This window comes from Xiphophorus hellerii, chromosome 17 (assembly GCF_003331165.1).
Source record: "Xiphophorus hellerii strain 12219 chromosome 17, Xiphophorus_hellerii-4.1, whole genome shotgun sequence".
Classification (NCBI taxonomy): domain Eukaryota; kingdom Metazoa; phylum Chordata; class Actinopteri; order Cyprinodontiformes; family Poeciliidae; genus Xiphophorus; species Xiphophorus hellerii.
The window spans coordinates 7,666,306-7,682,925 of NC_045688.1; the positions used below are offsets into that span (position 1 = coordinate 7,666,306).

General features: G+C 34.8%; 1 protein-coding gene across 4 annotated transcripts in view; it reads right to left on the bottom strand.

Annotated features, from left to right (window-relative positions):
- The window catches only part of dgki (diacylglycerol kinase, iota), a 76,215-nt gene that overhangs the window by 4,949 nt on the left and 54,646 nt on the right, over positions 1-16,620 (bottom strand). For 2 of the 4 annotated variants that reach the window (XM_032589941.1, XM_032589942.1), the window contains exons 19-33: positions 15,903-16,014; positions 15,734-15,820; positions 14,612-14,724; positions 12,946-13,008; positions 9,427-9,527; positions 8,496-8,575; positions 8,183-8,227; positions 6,725-6,794; positions 6,610-6,650; positions 6,412-6,536; positions 5,541-5,566; positions 4,517-4,554; positions 2,051-2,171; positions 1,919-1,955; positions 1,479-1,578 (exon numbers count right to left, since the gene is read on the bottom strand). In XM_032589941.1, the coding sequence (XP_032445832.1) occupies positions 1,479-1,578; positions 1,919-1,955; positions 2,051-2,171; positions 4,517-4,554; positions 5,541-5,566; positions 6,412-6,536; positions 6,610-6,650; positions 6,725-6,794; positions 8,183-8,227; positions 8,496-8,575; positions 9,427-9,527; positions 12,946-13,008; positions 14,612-14,724; positions 15,734-15,820; positions 15,903-16,014 (1,159 nt within the window). The remainder of the gene's footprint in view (positions 1-1,478; positions 1,579-1,918; positions 1,956-2,050; positions 2,172-4,516; positions 4,555-5,540; positions 5,567-6,411; positions 6,537-6,609; positions 6,651-6,724; positions 6,795-8,182; positions 8,228-8,495; positions 8,576-9,426; positions 9,528-12,945; positions 13,009-14,611; positions 14,725-15,733; positions 15,821-15,902; positions 16,015-16,620) is intronic. The other 2 variants (XM_032589944.1, XM_032589943.1) reach the window with 2 other exon arrangements.

Below are 16,620 nucleotides of genomic sequence, written 5' to 3' on the forward strand. Positions count from 1 at the left end.
AACTCAACGTCAATCTGTAGGTCATTCAACAAAAAGTATGTCGAAACCAAACGTTTTCTCACTGTCCGACACAAAATCAGCAAACATTTTCTTGTTTTATTCTGCAAATTTCACTTTTTTTGCACGTTTTTGTACTTTGATTTGGGTCTCAGCTGTTTCTAAAAACGGGTCAGGCACTTTAAAAAAACAGACTTGTTTTCTGGCAATAAGTTAATGTTTATTGGTGACCAGAAAATGAACTTTTTTAACTGTTAAGTCACATGCCCGTTACCTAGCAACCCCAGCAGAGTTCCAGAACATTTGGCCAGCTGGTTTTATCGCTCAATCAAGATCAGGAATGTCTTTAAAGGGAAGATCGTGGCAGAAAGTTTTGATGAAACTTTACAATATTAAGAACTTCTTGAATTTAATTAAAGTTAAACATCTTTTCACTTTGACCTAATTTAGCAGAATACAGATAATTGATAGCATAATATTTCAAAACACAACTGTAACCTTGAATGTACTATTTCTAGAGTCCAGATTTGATTTGATTTGACACGTGTGACTTACTGCATTCTTGTTAGTTGTGCAGGAAGCTCCACATTTGCTTTTCAGAAATGTACATTTGTGTCTATTTGCAGCTATTTTCACATGGTAGTGTAAACATTGCGTTAGTGGGAGTGGCCAGCAGTAACTTAATTGAATTTAACATGACAAGAGGAGCATAATAGGTCACCTTTGGCAACCTCCCCACCCCCAAAAATGTCTATTTAATAAAAACAAAACCATTTTTGCAGCCGTGGGGAAACTTTCAGCTTGTTTTTTTTTTTACTGTGATCCCCCTTTGTTTCTGCTCAGCAGCTTGCAGGTGTATTGTAGCACAATGCCAGGACACAAAGACATCAACAATGATTCTTTAGAGAAGGAAGTGTTCCTGTACATCAGTCTAAGAAGGGTTACAAGGTTATTTCCAAATAATTTGATGCGGAAGTCCATTGTTTACAAGTGGAAAACATTTAACAGCTGCCTGTCTTTGCAGGAGAGGGTTTCTCAGGGAAATGGTATGACAAAAAACAAAACAAAACCAAAGTGTGCTTCCCCGCCTCAGCTAGCATCTTCGGTTTCTTTTTTGATTATAAATTGCTTCCACCACAAAGTTCATATTTTAGGATTTCAACCTAAACCAAAATCAAGTTTAAATGCAGAAGCACAGGCTGAGCTGAATTTGACTTATTTTTGCAAATAATTACAAACTACACATCAATTTTCCCTTTGCTATATTAAAACAAACCATATTTTGCTGGTTTATTTTAAAATGAGACATCATGAAACTAAAACTGAGGCTACACCAGAAGGTAAGAGAGACACGCCCTTAAAGCCAGCAAAGCAACTTCTGGGTAAATCATTTCTATGTCGTGTTGATCTGAAGTTATTCAGCTGGAGTTACTGAAACTGATTCATGTCTTTTCATTTCTACCATTTCATCTGTTGATTACCTGGAAGTTTGTCTTCCCCAGCGAAGCGCCGGCCTCCACCAACATCCGACACACTGCATGCTGCTTCTCTGAGGCGGCTTTGTGCAAGGCGGTCTCCCCCCTGCAGACACAGGAAGGCTAAGCTAAATATAACTGTGTGGTTTGATAGTCGACGACATTAACAAGTAGACAACAGTGACGCAAAACTGACAGAAAACAACAATTAGTAGGACACAGATTGGTTTCTGGTGTGAATTCACACAAATGTCCAACTATAAATATCTTACCTGGGTTAAATGCCATTGAATAAAAAATTGACTATTTTCAACACATTTTTGACATCTAACCACATTTCCTGTAAATGGAGTGACTATACATGCTAGTGAGAAACATGCTAGTGGAGTTTAACATCAGCAAATCTTCATAATTAATACATAACGTGAACATATTTTCCAACCTACTTGTCTCTGTCGGTTAAATCCAGGAGAACTTTTGAACCTGCAGGGTAAGAAACAAATAAATTAATAATAAAATATCATAAAAATCATCTACATTATTTACCAAATGTATCAGAATAAAGTTCAGTTTCTCACCTTGCTGCAGGATGAAGCTGACCAGATCTGTGTGTCCATTCTGGGCAGCTAGATGTAAAGCAGAACAACCGCCGGAGTCTCTCACCAACAAGCTGACTCCTCGACGTACGCTATCCGTCAGCTGGACAGAAAATATGCCACAATGTACATAAATCTTCAGGTTTTATGCAGAAAGTGAAAAAAAATACGTTGAAATCACATGCCACTTTTAAGAAGTGCTTTCAGGCATACTTTGGATCATTGCTTTTAAATTTCTAATCCAAACCTTTAGAGGAACAATCCAGAGTCAGAGTGATGGACTCAGACCTGAACCTTCAGAGTCACATTAAGGCAGTTACAAAGTCAGCCTTCTACCAACTGAAGAACATTTCCAGGCTTTCATTTCCGGCGTATCACTGGGTTAGTGCCAAACCGTTCAGCAGTTCACTGCTAATCTGGAACAAGCTTTCAGAAAACTGCAAAACAGCTGAAACACTGACTTCAGCCCACCTTGTTAGAACTGCCTTTGACAAGAAGTAATGAAACACTGATCAACATATTTGATGTGTTGGTGATTTTGACAAAATGTTTGTTTGTTGCTTGTTTCATAATTGAACACTGAATGATGCAAGTCTTTATATCTGTTGCGGCTGTTACACCTAAATTTCCCCTTTGCGGGACAATATTTCTATTTCTATATCACTTTCAACTGCTTTGTTGCTGAAATATGCAATGCAAATAAACTTGATTTAGAAAAAAGAGGAAGTGCTTATGAGAAACCGGTGCAGTTTAAGAACCACAAACTTTCGAGAAACTGGAAACGGATGGAACACCCAATGTTGCATCAATGTTGATTTTGAACTCGGTTCAAAATCAACACCTTTAACATCGATTAAAATTCAAACCTGGCCAAATCGACGTACGTTCAGAGAAACGTTTTGTAAACAGATAAGACGAATATTGAGCTAGTGAGCAGAAGTATGTTTGGTGGAGTTTTAGGTTGCGTTCACACTGCAGCCTGAAGTGACCCAATTCCGAGTTTGTTTTTTTTTTGCTATAACGCGACCGGTAGCTGATTTTTTCATGACATTCTGAACAACACAGGTCGGACATTTTTCGACCCAGGCCATTTAGATATCCGATACATATCTGATCTTTTCAAATGTGACCTGAATCTCAGAAGATCGCATTCTGAGTCCTGATGCTCGCAAGCGGGAAGAAAATCAACAACCCAGCGGACCATAATGAAGATTAAGTAGTTATATGCTGCTCCGGTCGGACAACAACTTCAAATGTTTAAGCTAAGTTCTACCGTTAGCATCCATGTTCACTTCCGCAAACGCTGAGCGCCACTTCTTCTTCTTTATGGCGGTTGGTAGAACCCTACTGAGCACATTATGTGACGTTATTGCACCCTCTACTGCGCATGCGGGACACTTTCAGTCGTTTGCAGTTCACATTACAGATCACATACAAGCCGCATGTATTCGGAAGTATGAAAGACCACGCAAAAAAATAAAAAAATAAAAATCTGATTTGACAAAAAAAACTGGAATTGGGTCACTTCAGGCTGCAGTGTGAACATAGCCTCGGTCAGCAACACATGGACTCATCCAGGACAAATCAGAGTGAAACACGGCCTCTGCATCCCAGAACTGATAACTCAAGTTTTTGATGGTATTATGGAGCTCATAAATGCTGTATCATAGTAGCTTTTAGCTAGTTTTGTTGTTGCCATAACATAAACATTACTCTCTCTCTTATACACTTCCTGGGTCTGCTGCTACTTGGGAAAGCAAAAGTGAAACTTGTTTTGTGCAATGTCATCTCTGCCTCACCTGCTTCTGGTAAGGCAGCTCAAAGCTTTGCTCTGACAAAACTAAAAGAGCTGTGTGGAAATGATTGGAAGCTAAACATTTAAATCTAATCTGGACAAATATACGAAGTGGGCAGAATTATGAAGGCACATGACTGTTTCAGATAGCAACATGATCATCAAACCTGGAATAGTTTTCTCAAATTTCGACTAAAATACAGTCAAAAAATTGTGGACTAAAAGCTAGTTTAGGGACCGGAGACCCAAAATTCAGCTAAGATAAGTCATGTAAGATGAAGCAGGTAGAACTATGACACATAGATGTAAAGAGAAGTTTTATAGGAAGCTTGTTAAAAATAACTTCATACTCAGAGATTCAGAGTTTTGGTTTCTGTATGTATGGGTTGTGTTTTTATAAAACAAGGTGATTTATACTTCAGTTTACAATACAAAGTTGTACAAAAACAGAGAAATATTTTAAAGTATGGAATGAAAAATTTGTCAGACTTAATTAATTTAATGACTCACAGGTGCTTTTGTTTAATAGAAATCCTAAACAGACTGGAAAATCCTGTGGATCATTCATGCAACTCTATCCTAACGTAAACGAACAGGCAGAACTGGCTTTAGAGTTTTTAAATATTTTTTTTTCCCAGTGGAAAGTACCGTACCAGTAGAAGATTTCCAGTACTGGCAGCAGTTAGAAGAGCTGCAACAAAACACAAAAACACAAAGCGAAGTCACGACAAGATCTCCTCACATGATTTCTGGAGAATTTCATTAGAAAGGGAACATGTAAAAACATCTGACTCATCGTGATTTAAAAGGTTCAACAGATCCAAACCTGTTGTCTCAGAAATAAACCACATGACTGTCTGACTCTTGGATAAAATGTGTGTTTCTAAAAGTGGCCTCAGCAGCACATTAAAATGATTTTATAGGCACTAAACGATCATTATCTACCTGGAGGTGGCACTAGATAATTTTAATGTTGATGCAGAATTGCATAATTAAAATGCAAAAACTTCCAGAAAGTAGAGGAAATAAGTTATAAATTGAGTTTATAAGTGGCTTTTGGAGCTTAAAACACAGAAAAAAATGTGCAGAAATTTCCTTTTTAACCTTTATGACGTGAAACTGAAAGCAGTGCAGAAAAATAAAGAGTGAAATGATTAGCAGTAACAGGGAGTTCAGGGAATTCCTGACTGTAAATAACTAAACTTTGCTCCAGGGTTTCCTTTTTTAACGAGACAAGTCCAGTCATGTCTCAGTTAATTCACCAGAAACAAGCAGAATGTGGAAATATTTTTTGATTCTGGTTAATGCGTCACGATTCAAAAATCACCTCTTGAAATTCTCTTGAACAGTTGAAACTGTTTTAATGCATAACGAGTTGATGAAGGGAAACGCAGTAATATAAAGTAAAACACTCAGATCTTTACTTTGCAAAAAGTCAAGTGGAAAAAATATGAAAAGTTCAGTACAACAAAGAGTTTACATTATTAATTTATTACATTTTAATGGTGTTTATTCTGTTCACTGAATGTTTTTGCCTTTTCAGATTAATTTTCTTGAGTGGTAGCGTTTTTGTTTTCAAAAAAATCTAAAACTTCACATATGTTACACCATAAAACTATTATGTTTGCTATGTAGGTTTGGATTATGTCATTATTTAATATGGTTGCCATGGGTTACCTTGTTCATCAGGTGTCAGAGGAGCCCTGAAAAAAAAAAAAAAACATAAAAGAGAAGAAAAATTATTTCATTGAATGTTCCCAAGCAGCAAATCTGGTTATTAAAAAAAAAGAAAAGGTTAGCATATATTATTTTTACTCAGGCTTTCCTTCCAGTTGTGCTATATAAGGCTCTGTTGTGTTGCCACGGCAACCCCTTGGCATATTTATGCAATTTTTTAATCTATTGTTAAACTTTTGCACCAAGAGCACAATTAAATGTTTCTAATTGCAATAAGCAATAAACAATAATAATGATATAAAAAAAACAGCAAAGGCAAAGAAAAACTCAAAGTCAGCATTTCACAGGCGACATAAAATGACATTCAAAAATATTTTTCAGATAAAAATTATTTTCCAGGCTTTAATTTTCAGACTTTTGTCCATTTTGGAAGCATAACACAGAAGGTAACCATAAAGATAAAACAGATATTTCTACACTAATTCAATCCTTTACCATGATGGAATGGCAATAAAGTCTGATAATATTTGTATTTTTCTTTACTTATACAGACGTGGAAATATTTAAACACAAACCTTTTCTAAAATGATTAACTCTGAAAGTGCCTTAAAAATGTATTTCTCTTACCAAAAAAGTGACCCATTAAATAATAATAATAAAAAAACCCCAATGTATTATTTGCTGAACAAATCTGTCATCTAGTGACATCTGGTGGTCAACAAAAGCAACTGCAGCCACATTTAACGCCTCAATGTATTCAGACCTCTTCATTAAAACATTCCCCTGCTCTGAAGTCTGAAGCATTAAACTACTAAATAGTACTAAAAGAAAAAGATTAAATGAAATGATTCTAAAAAAGTTGCTTTCTTACCCTGCAGCAGGTTCAACCACCAGATCTGGCATCCCAGCCGACGACGCCTGGCTCCCCACTGGTCCCTCATGGTCCAGGATGAAAACCTCGTCCTGACATATTTCTGTCACGAAGTGAAGATGCTCCTGCAGAAAACAGTCAGAGTGAAATAAGAACCTGTTCTCACCAGGTGTGGTGACGTCTGACTGCCACCCTTACCTGAGCTTTGTCAATGCGATAGAAACGATCAGCTGATGTCGCTGAAATCATAAGAAACAAAAACAAGTTGCTTAATAAGATTATACAAAATATTAAATGTGTTTTTGAAACTCACAGTCCAGGAAGCTCCAGTTAGGAGACAGCCTACTGGTTGAACTGGTTATGGGGACGCCTCTGATTTCATCCTGCAGGTAAAAAAAATAAACAAAAAAACAAAAACAAACTATTTTATTATTGAACTAACAATTAAGAATGCATAGATAGATACAGTAAAGCTGTTTTGAATTGTCTTTTCCAGATAAAAACAAACAAGGTGGAATAAAAGTAAGCAGAAAAGGAAAGAGTAGAGAACATAAAGGCATCAAAGGAAGCAAGGATGGGAAGGAAGAACGAATGAATGAGAAACAAGAAGGATGGAAGGACAGCATTTAGGAAATGAAATAATCTCTGTAAATATAAGTAATTTTTTTAGAATCTGAAAAATATATAAAATCCAAACTTTTCCAGACGGCATTGAAACTCTAAATTTAAGAAGCAAGGATATCAAGCTGGAAAAGATGTTTGGGAAATTTTATATCTTGTATACGTAATATTCAAAACAAATGTGTAAAAAGAGAATATAACTTAAAGGTGCAGAGATTAAAAAAAATAATTCAGAACGGAAATTATGGAACAAACGAGATAAACTAAATCTCTCACTGCATTTAAAAGAAAGTTTAAAAAGTCTTTATGATGACTTTGTGTAGTTATTAGTTTTCTAAGTTAAAGTCTTTATATAATTAGGGGCAAATATTTTTTCTGCTCCTTTTCATTAATGATTTATTTTAGTTGCTACTTGAACTGTTCATGTTTACTGATCGGTGAATTAAATAAAAAATAAAATGAAATGAAATCATTACAAAGAATGCAACATTTCTCAAATGAAAGGTATAACAAATCAAAACCTAGAAATAGAGCTGGGCGATATGACTTAGAGGTAAAACCTCAGTATTTTTCTTACAGCACATCTGAATTTTATTTTTTTAAATTAATCACAAAAGAAAAAAAAATATTTCAATCCTTCCTTCTGTGATTTGTATGTTGGAGGTTTAGAGAATTTGTATTAAATCACGAGAATAAAGTTATAACACTAGCAGAATAAAGATGCAGTTTTACAAAAATAACATCTTAAAATTACAAGAAGAAAGTTGTTTTAATGAGGAAAAACTCTTGATTATTTTTTTTGTATTGGACCTCATAAAATTATCACTTGATTCTTCTAATATTTATATTTAATTCTAGTAATATTAAGACTTTATTGTCATAATATTTTGACTTTATTTTCTATTCTTATATAAAAAATGAAGGAAATCATAGCCTGGCTTATATTTTGTTGTAGAGTTTAGCTGAATTCAAAATTTAAATAAACAGAAGCTGTAAAACAAAATTGGCAACAAAAAAAAAACAAAAAAAATCCAGATTTTCCAAACTTTTAATTTTTAAAAAACAACAATTGGATTTATCACCCAGCTCTACTTAAAGGCCCAAATATCTAGAAATATTCCCTAACTCTGTCCCTCTCCAAGCGAAGTACCTGGTAGTGCACTCTGTGGCCAGTAGATGGCGCCTGGTGTAAATCCTTGCAGGCACAGCAGACAGGTTTGAAGGTTAGCAAGCAGCCGAAGAAGAAACAAAACACACACAAACTTCCACACATGTTAAAGTCAAGAAGCTTCCAGCACATGAGGCAACCAGCTTAATAAGCAGCGCTGCGCTCCGAGGTCACCGACCCGCCTACAAATAACCCGGATCACACAGAAGAAGAAGAAGAGGAAGAAGCAACAGAAGAGGAGAGAAACCAAAGCGGCGACGAGCAGACGGCGATGATGATGAAGATGAAAACTTGCCTCTTGTAATCTGTCGATGTAAAGTCTGCAGGTCTCCAGGTCACAGTCGCCCCTCACAACCACAATGCCTACTGGGATTGCTGGGAAACGCAACAAACACAAAAAATACTTTAAATTACTTCCTCTTAGCGCAGTGGTGTCCAAAGTGCGGTCCGGGGGCCATTTGGGTCCCCAACTGGTATTCAAAAATGACACAAATTTGGCTTTTTGATACAGATGGAGACTTTTAATTTGTAATCAGGGTAAAAATTACCAATGTAATTTTCTTTTCTTGTGTTGTACATTGAAGTACAACAAAAAGTATTTTTCTAACCAAGTTTTAATAAAAGGTTGTTTCTTAAATTTGGCTAAATATAGCAAGCGTTTTGGAACAAAGTGGCCCAAATCCTGTTCTTATTACTGAAAATAATACAGTTTAACACAGCAAACATGCAAAATCTGCTACCATGTATTATTACGAATGTAAAGAAAATAAAGTTGCACATTTTTGCCCCAAGAAATTGAGAGTAATCTCAAAATGTTTTAGAAAAAACTTGGAAATTTGCAAGAAAGAGGTTTTTTTTTTTTTCTTCTAATTTTTCTAGGGGGGACAAAATCCTGTAGATAGAGTTTTTATATTAAAAAAAACTTTTAGAAAATTTTCTTTTAAATTTTTGTCTAGAAAACTTCCAAGTGATTTTGTGATTAATCATAAGATTTCTGAGTTTTTGGTGAATTTGTACTCAAACTGCTTTATTTCAAAAATGTCAAGAAAACTTGTCAAATTTTTCCAGAAAAAAAAAATCAAAAATTTTTTTTTTACAAACTTGTGTTTAATCACAACATTTCTGAGTTTTTTGTGAAAATTTACTCAGGTGTTCAAATTTTTCTTGAAAATATTGCATTTATTATTATTATTTTTTAGAAAAATGATTATTTTAACCGGTCTTACAGATGTCTCGCAGTCGCTCCTTGTCGTACTGAAGCCTGTCGTACTCCTGCAGGCTGATCCGGTTCACCCGCAGCCGCAGACGGTCCGGAACCGCATGAGGGCTGCAAGGGAAGAACATGCCAGTGCGTGTACGCGCATGGATCAGACAAGCTGGCAGCACACACATGAAACGGAGCAGCGACCCGGAAAAGTACTCACATTTACAACCACAAACGTCAGTCTGTTTATTCAAATTGGGAAAAGGAAATAAAATCTAACGTGGTTTTTAAATGTTTTTATGAATAATAAACAAAATATTAGACATTTTCAAACTCAATCTGGATTTTTTTTAAATAATGTTTTATGGATTTTTAAGAACAAAAATATTCACCATGTTTCTGCTCATCATGAAACAAAGATGGCTTCCATTTTTGCAGTGTGATAAAAGTTTTTTTTGTGTTTTTTTTTTACATTTGAACAAATGTGCATAAAAAATTTGGACAGGACTTAAAATGCATTTAAATGCTGCAACTTTATCATTTTAGTTTATGTTATGTTTTATATTTAATGTTGATGATTAATCGATTAAAAATTGGAACATTTCGCAGATTCTGTATTTAACCATTTCAGCCTTTTTATGCACTACAAGAAATACATTAAACTACGCAAAAAAAACAACAAATAATTCAGAAAATAAACACTTCATTGCGTAACACAAAAACAAAGCATTCCTTTAGTAAACTCTTGATCTTTTATAGATTAATTGACTAATTTTTGAATTCACTCATTAATTAATAGCAAAAAGTCCTTAATAGGAGTTTATTTTTTAAAATGACTTCTGAGACTTTTTTAAAAATCTATTATTAATTGATTAATCATGATTAATTATTGTTTCAGTCAAAAATGCATGAATTTAATATTTGAAGCTCTAGGAATAGCAATGTGTGTTTTATACACTCACCTGAAAAGGTCCAGTTAAACACCAAGAAACAAAGGAATGTTTTGTGCATTACATTTTACCTTTCAGTTTAATTCAGTTTATGTCATCAAACGTCATCTCAAGGCACTTTGTAAAAAATAATTTCAGAAGTTTCCACCTAAGGAAACCCAGCGTTGAAATTACCTTCTATTTTTTAGGAACTCAGTTTCTAATCTTTTAAATGATGAAATAAAGTCTGGAAATGTAGACATATTCCCTGTTTCCACACTGCAAAAACACAAAATATTACCAAGTATTTTTAGTGCAAATATCTTAGTACACTTCAAACAATAGAAAACTAACTTAACAGTGACTTTTCATCCAGAAATAGGAGCTTGTTTAAACTAAATAATTCCTTAATATTGATAAATAAGTTATAGTTTCACAATTTTTTAACCTATAACAAGACATTTTCAGAATGTTATCAGTGAAATAATCTTTATAATAACAATCTAATTAATTGACTTCATGAGTAACTGGGGGTTTATATTTGTAAAAATATTGAAACCTATATATTTTTCCACTTCACATTAAGCTCCACTGATGTTTATGGTTGTAATGTAACTTCAAGAGGTTTGAATACTTTAGCAAGGCACTGTATGTATTTTGTATTTACGCTCACAGGCACGCACAGACACTCACAAATCACAACTAAATCTGACAATTTTGCAACATTTAGTTCCTGCTGTCTGGTTCTCCTCTTAGTTGGAGCCTTAAAAGATAAAGTCTCACTAACTGGAGGCTGTAAAACATTTTTAAATCTAATTCAGCAGCACAATATCAAATCTGAGCTCTGGTGATGTTTCAAAAGATGCTGGAAAAGAAACAAAAAAACATCGGAAACTGTCCCTGCACCTCAACATGTTACAGAATTTTAAAAAACAACTCACTTTTATCCCTCAGATATTATATAAATAGGTATTTTTGTATGGAAAGAGCAAAGACATCACATTGAGGGGAGATCTAATAAAAGCAGAGCTCACAGTAAAATTAAAGGGACGACAGCAGGAAAAAATAAAGACGAGGCAGAAGCACACTGAGAAGACGTCAGCATGCAGCCAAACACTTCCTCGCTTTAGTAAACACTTCCTGTACAAACAGACACTTACATTCAACACAGCACAGCAGTTTGACCCATATTTGATGCTTTAAAAAAATATATATATACAAAAAACCTGCTTTAAGTTTTAAAATGTGTACGTTTTCCCATCAAACTTATGAGCTTGTGCTGTTGCAACACAAACATTATTGTTTTTAATCATAAAAGAAACATTTTCATAAACTCTAAAGCTATAATTGGTCTTTTTGTAATAAATTCTTCAATATTCTTTTGGTCTAAACACGTTTTGATCCTTCTGAACTGATTAAGACAAAACAAACAACTAACAATTATGTTAGTTATCAAATAATCTATCAATTATGCTGACGATTAATCGGACAAAAAACGCAGATTTTTTAATCAAAGCTTAAAATGTTGGAAATAAATAATTCAATTGCTTTTTTAAATAGCAAAATACACATTTTATTGCCTAAAATGTAATCACATAGTGTAGATTTATTATTTGTAGATGCAAAGGACGCATCTGCATCTATAAAATACTTTATCAACTTGCGAAGCTAAACTATGTCACTTAAGAAGTTCTGAGTAGGACGTAGAAAGTTTTTTATTTATTTAACTGCAAAATTTATATAAGTTCTGAACAGTTCTGGCCTAATCACTGCTCTGAGCGTGTTGTTCCTCCAGCAAATGGCTTTTTTTAGAGTCTGTACTCCATTTAACAATTAATAAATTAGTTGACAATAATGTCAATTAATCACGATTAAATGATTAATCTAATTAATTGTTTCAGCTCTGCAAAGAAAATGCACAAAAATAAACAAAATTACACCAGACTGTAATGGCAGCACAACATTCAAATCTACCAGAATGTTTATGATCACATTTACTGTCATAGATAAGCACAAATATTGCAGAAATAGTTGTAATTATTTTTAAATTAGCAAAAAGAACAAAATCTTTTATTGTTATTGCAAAATCCTGGTGAGACTGATCAATGTGAAAAGATACTTAATGAGTGCAGAAACGGTTATTTATTGACATTTTAACCGTTTTTAATGGATTTTATCAAAACACTTTGGTGCAACTGGCCCTTTAAGAACATTTAAGATCTTAATATGAGTTTGACACCTCTAATATTTTAAGGAATTATCTTATTGTTGCTAAAATACTATTTTCTGTTTACCAAACTGTTAACTGAAGTGAGTGCGCTTAAGCTGAGATTCTTTTTATTTCAAATTCTGTAATGTTTATTACCTGGAAACTATTTAAAACCCAAAAGGTTTTCCTCGCTGAAATCCCTTCCTCAGATTTGACTTTTGCTCAGAACATTATGATTAGCTAAAAACTAAACTGTAGAAAAAGCTGCAGTGATTTCCGTGACAAGGCCTTCAAATATGGGCCAAACCTGACGGATAAAACATGACGGCACCTTTTCATTCGCGCCGACGTGCACAGAGACACGCGAGCGTCCAGCGACAGAACAGGGGTTAGAGGTACTTACACAGAGAAGGAGTCGGGGGGAGCAGAGAGGCGGCGCAGATCAGCTGCACACACCTTCTGAATACTACAGCCGCACAAACGCGAACAAATACGACAAACACGGGAGAGAGGACGGACGGATGGCGGTGGAGAGAGGAGACAACAAGAAAGAAAAAGAAAAGGTGGGGTAAGTGTGTTGGACGGATGAAGAAAATAAGAAAAGGATGGAGAGGAGGAGGAAAAGATGGAGAAAATCCCAAAAGGTAAGTCGACAAAACATTGATAGCACAGTCCCATAGCAGTGACACTAAATACTACAACAAGAAGCTAAAGTCTCTACTCTTCTTTCTACCACAAAAGGCTGGGCGATCAACTGGTTTTATCTTTTGAAAATTACATTTTGGGGGGAAAATCTGGATTTTTATCCACTAATGTGCTCCCTGGGTTGTCGGCCATCTTGTATGAGAAGCGTGTTTTACCGTTTCTATTTATTTGGACTTTGAATTCAGGTCAACTCTAAGATGAATTATAAGGGAGAAGCTACAATTAATTTTTAAAATTAAAAATAAAGCTAATTTTTTTCCCCAGAATTTTGACTTCTGAGATCAAAAGTCTGAATTTTTTTTTTCTCGAGCGGCCCCAAAGTGTTTCTGTACGGTGCTGTATTAGGGACATTTTAGATTAATTTCTGATAATAAACTTAGAAATATTTAGATTAATTTCAGACATTTTCTAGAAAAAAACTAAGCAATATCTGAATTTCAAAAGTCAAACATTTGCGAGAAAGAACTCAGAAATGTTTAGATTATTTTCTAGAAAAAAACCCAGAAAATTTCTAAGTTCCAAAAGTTGAAAAATTTTTACTATCGAAACTCAGAAATGTCCCACTTTTTCCTAGAAAATTTCCAAAATTAATCTCAAAATCTTTTTTGTCTCCAATGCCCCTAATGTGCGGGTGTACTTCTGTACATAGTGTTACAGGAATAAAGTTGAAATAACACCAGAATAAAATCTTAATATTTGCAGAATAAAGAAGTAATTTTATGAGAACTCAGACGCAAAAAATAAATTAACTAAATATTAATTATCTGAGCTTTTTTTTCTCCAATAAAACAACTTTTTCCTCATAATTTTAAGACATTTTCCTAGTAGGATTTAATCTTTATTCTACACTAACCCTCACAGAAGTGATGACTGGAATAAAAGAAAATTTTTTAAATAACGTGAGAAAAAAAGTTTAAGAAATCGAAAATCGGATCAAATATAAAAATATCTTAGACTTTATTTCTCGCCCAGCCCTTCTGCCACATACACACATCTACTGTAGCTTGCTACGAAAAGCAGAAAATAGACTCACATTTACATTTATATACTAAATACAGGGAGAAGACAGAGAGTGTTAAATCCTCAAAATGTCTCCTGATCTGTAAAACCTCCACATCTCTAATGGTTTCATTTATTCAAGCACATGTCCCTCCTTTGACTGGGTCAAATCTGCAGAGCGACGCTGAGAGCAGTGAACTCACCAAACAGATTGTGTGACTCGGTGAGTGTGAGCTGCAGCCCGGTCTCTCTGTAGCAACACGGCTGGCCCAGTTCATCCGTCTCAATCTCTATCTGTGTGTGTGTGTGTGTGTGTGTGTGTGGGTGTGCGTGGGTGTGTGTGTGTGTGTGAGGAGCTGACTCACTCGTTGAGCAGCGGCACCGACGTGCGTCTCTTGCTCTTCTGGACCATGTTGGCCTGATTTCGCAGGGAGATGCGCAGAGTGGAAGGAGCCAGTCGGCACGGCTCGCCGTCCACCTACACACACACACACACACACACACACACACACACAACATTATTATTCTTCAAGACTTCCCTGTAAAATAAAAAACATTGCAAGTAGAGATACTCAATATATGACATCACTATTTTCATCATTACACAAATATTATATTTTGTGAAAATATAATATTTTGGAAGGTCTAACTGCTTTTGATGCTTGCAGCGGATTTATGTTTTTAGCAGCTGAAATGTTAAAGCTAAAAGAAAATTGTGATGACAAATTTAATTATAGAAAAAAAGAACTGTATTGACAACACAAGTTTTAGAAATTGTATTGACATTCTGCAGTCCTAGTTTAAAGTTTAAATAAAATATCAATTTATTGGATGGATGGATAGAAAACAAAAGGTGGAAATTCAGGAAAATTTAAATTCATCACCTTGCAGAGCAGGAGAGAGAGAAAATGTGAGAGAAAAGGAGAAAAATGGAGAGACAAATGGGGAGAGAGAAAGAAAGACAGAAAAGACGGGAAAAAGTAGTGAAGGTTAAAGACAAACAGAGAGAAAGAAAGAGAGAGAGAGAGAGAGAGGGTGAAACAGAGAAAGAGAGAAGTAACAGAAAAAATAATCAAATTCTTATCCAATTTTTTGTCATATGTTTCACACATTAACTCATGTTTTTTTTAGTGGCTTAAAAAACAAAAAAGGTATAAAAATGTGTGAAAGAGTTTTTAAAATCCAAAAGAAAATAATTGTGACTAAACCGGCATATATTGATCCAGACCATCTCAAAAGATTACAAGTTTAAATTTATTATATAGTCAGTTATTAATATAACGTGGTACATGTTCACTAAATGCTTTTATTTTCAGCTCTGTTAGGGTTGAAAAACAATAATAATACTTCATAAGGTTTACTGTTAATAAAACCTGGGAAGTAATTAAACATTAAATGACTCAGAAATAAGAGACTTTAAACAAACTGTATTTTCACAACGGTGACACCTGCTGGTCATCACATGCAACTACATCCATGTTGGTTACCTGAACAGGTACAGTCTTGTAAGTGGTGAGAACGACTTCTCTGCACTGGTGAAGCCTCTCACCGTGACCGCCGACCTGTAGCGCCGCCTGGTGGAGGACACAGACATGTACGGTTTAGTAGAACATAAAGGTTTTTCTGTCGGCTGATGTTTTTTAGTGTTTTTCTCACCAGAGAGGCCATGGTAAAGCCGATGACCTCGATGCAGCCGTCGTCGTGGCGCTGCGGTTCAAAGTCTCGGTGGTCTCCGGTGTTTCCCCACGGCATGGTGCCAGCGCAGTACCTGCATGTCACACATCAAACACCAGCAGCTATGACAGTCGTCTTCATGCACCCAGAGAGGAAGCTGCTCTTCTTCCTCTGAGGACAGAAATCATCTCCAAAGATATGAGAGTCAGCAGCAGACGGGTCGAAGCACTGAACCCAATTAACAGAGAACACTTTGAGGATCCTGCTCTGGTTCAAGAGTCTCATCGTTTCTAAGAGGCCTCAGAAATCAAGTGGAAAAAACTCATTTAGAAAGTTAGAAACATCAGATGTGTCCTTTTGCATCAAGAAATAAAAATATCATAAAAAATTAGTAGCAGAAATTAATAAACGTTTCCTAAAATCTATAAACTTGTAAATAATTAAATCAATATTATATATGTAATCAAATATGGATTTTTTTTTGCATCAATGTAACCCCTGTTTTTATTATTTTTTATTTATTTTAGTGCATGTTTATTTTATTTTACTATTTTGGAGGTGTTTTGCACTGGTATATGTAAACACTGTATGCAAAAATATCAATAAACATACTAATCAGAAATATATAATATAATAATGGTTTCTTTCATGGAAAAAAATGGAAAAACTTGTTTAAATATTGTATTAAATATTTAATGAT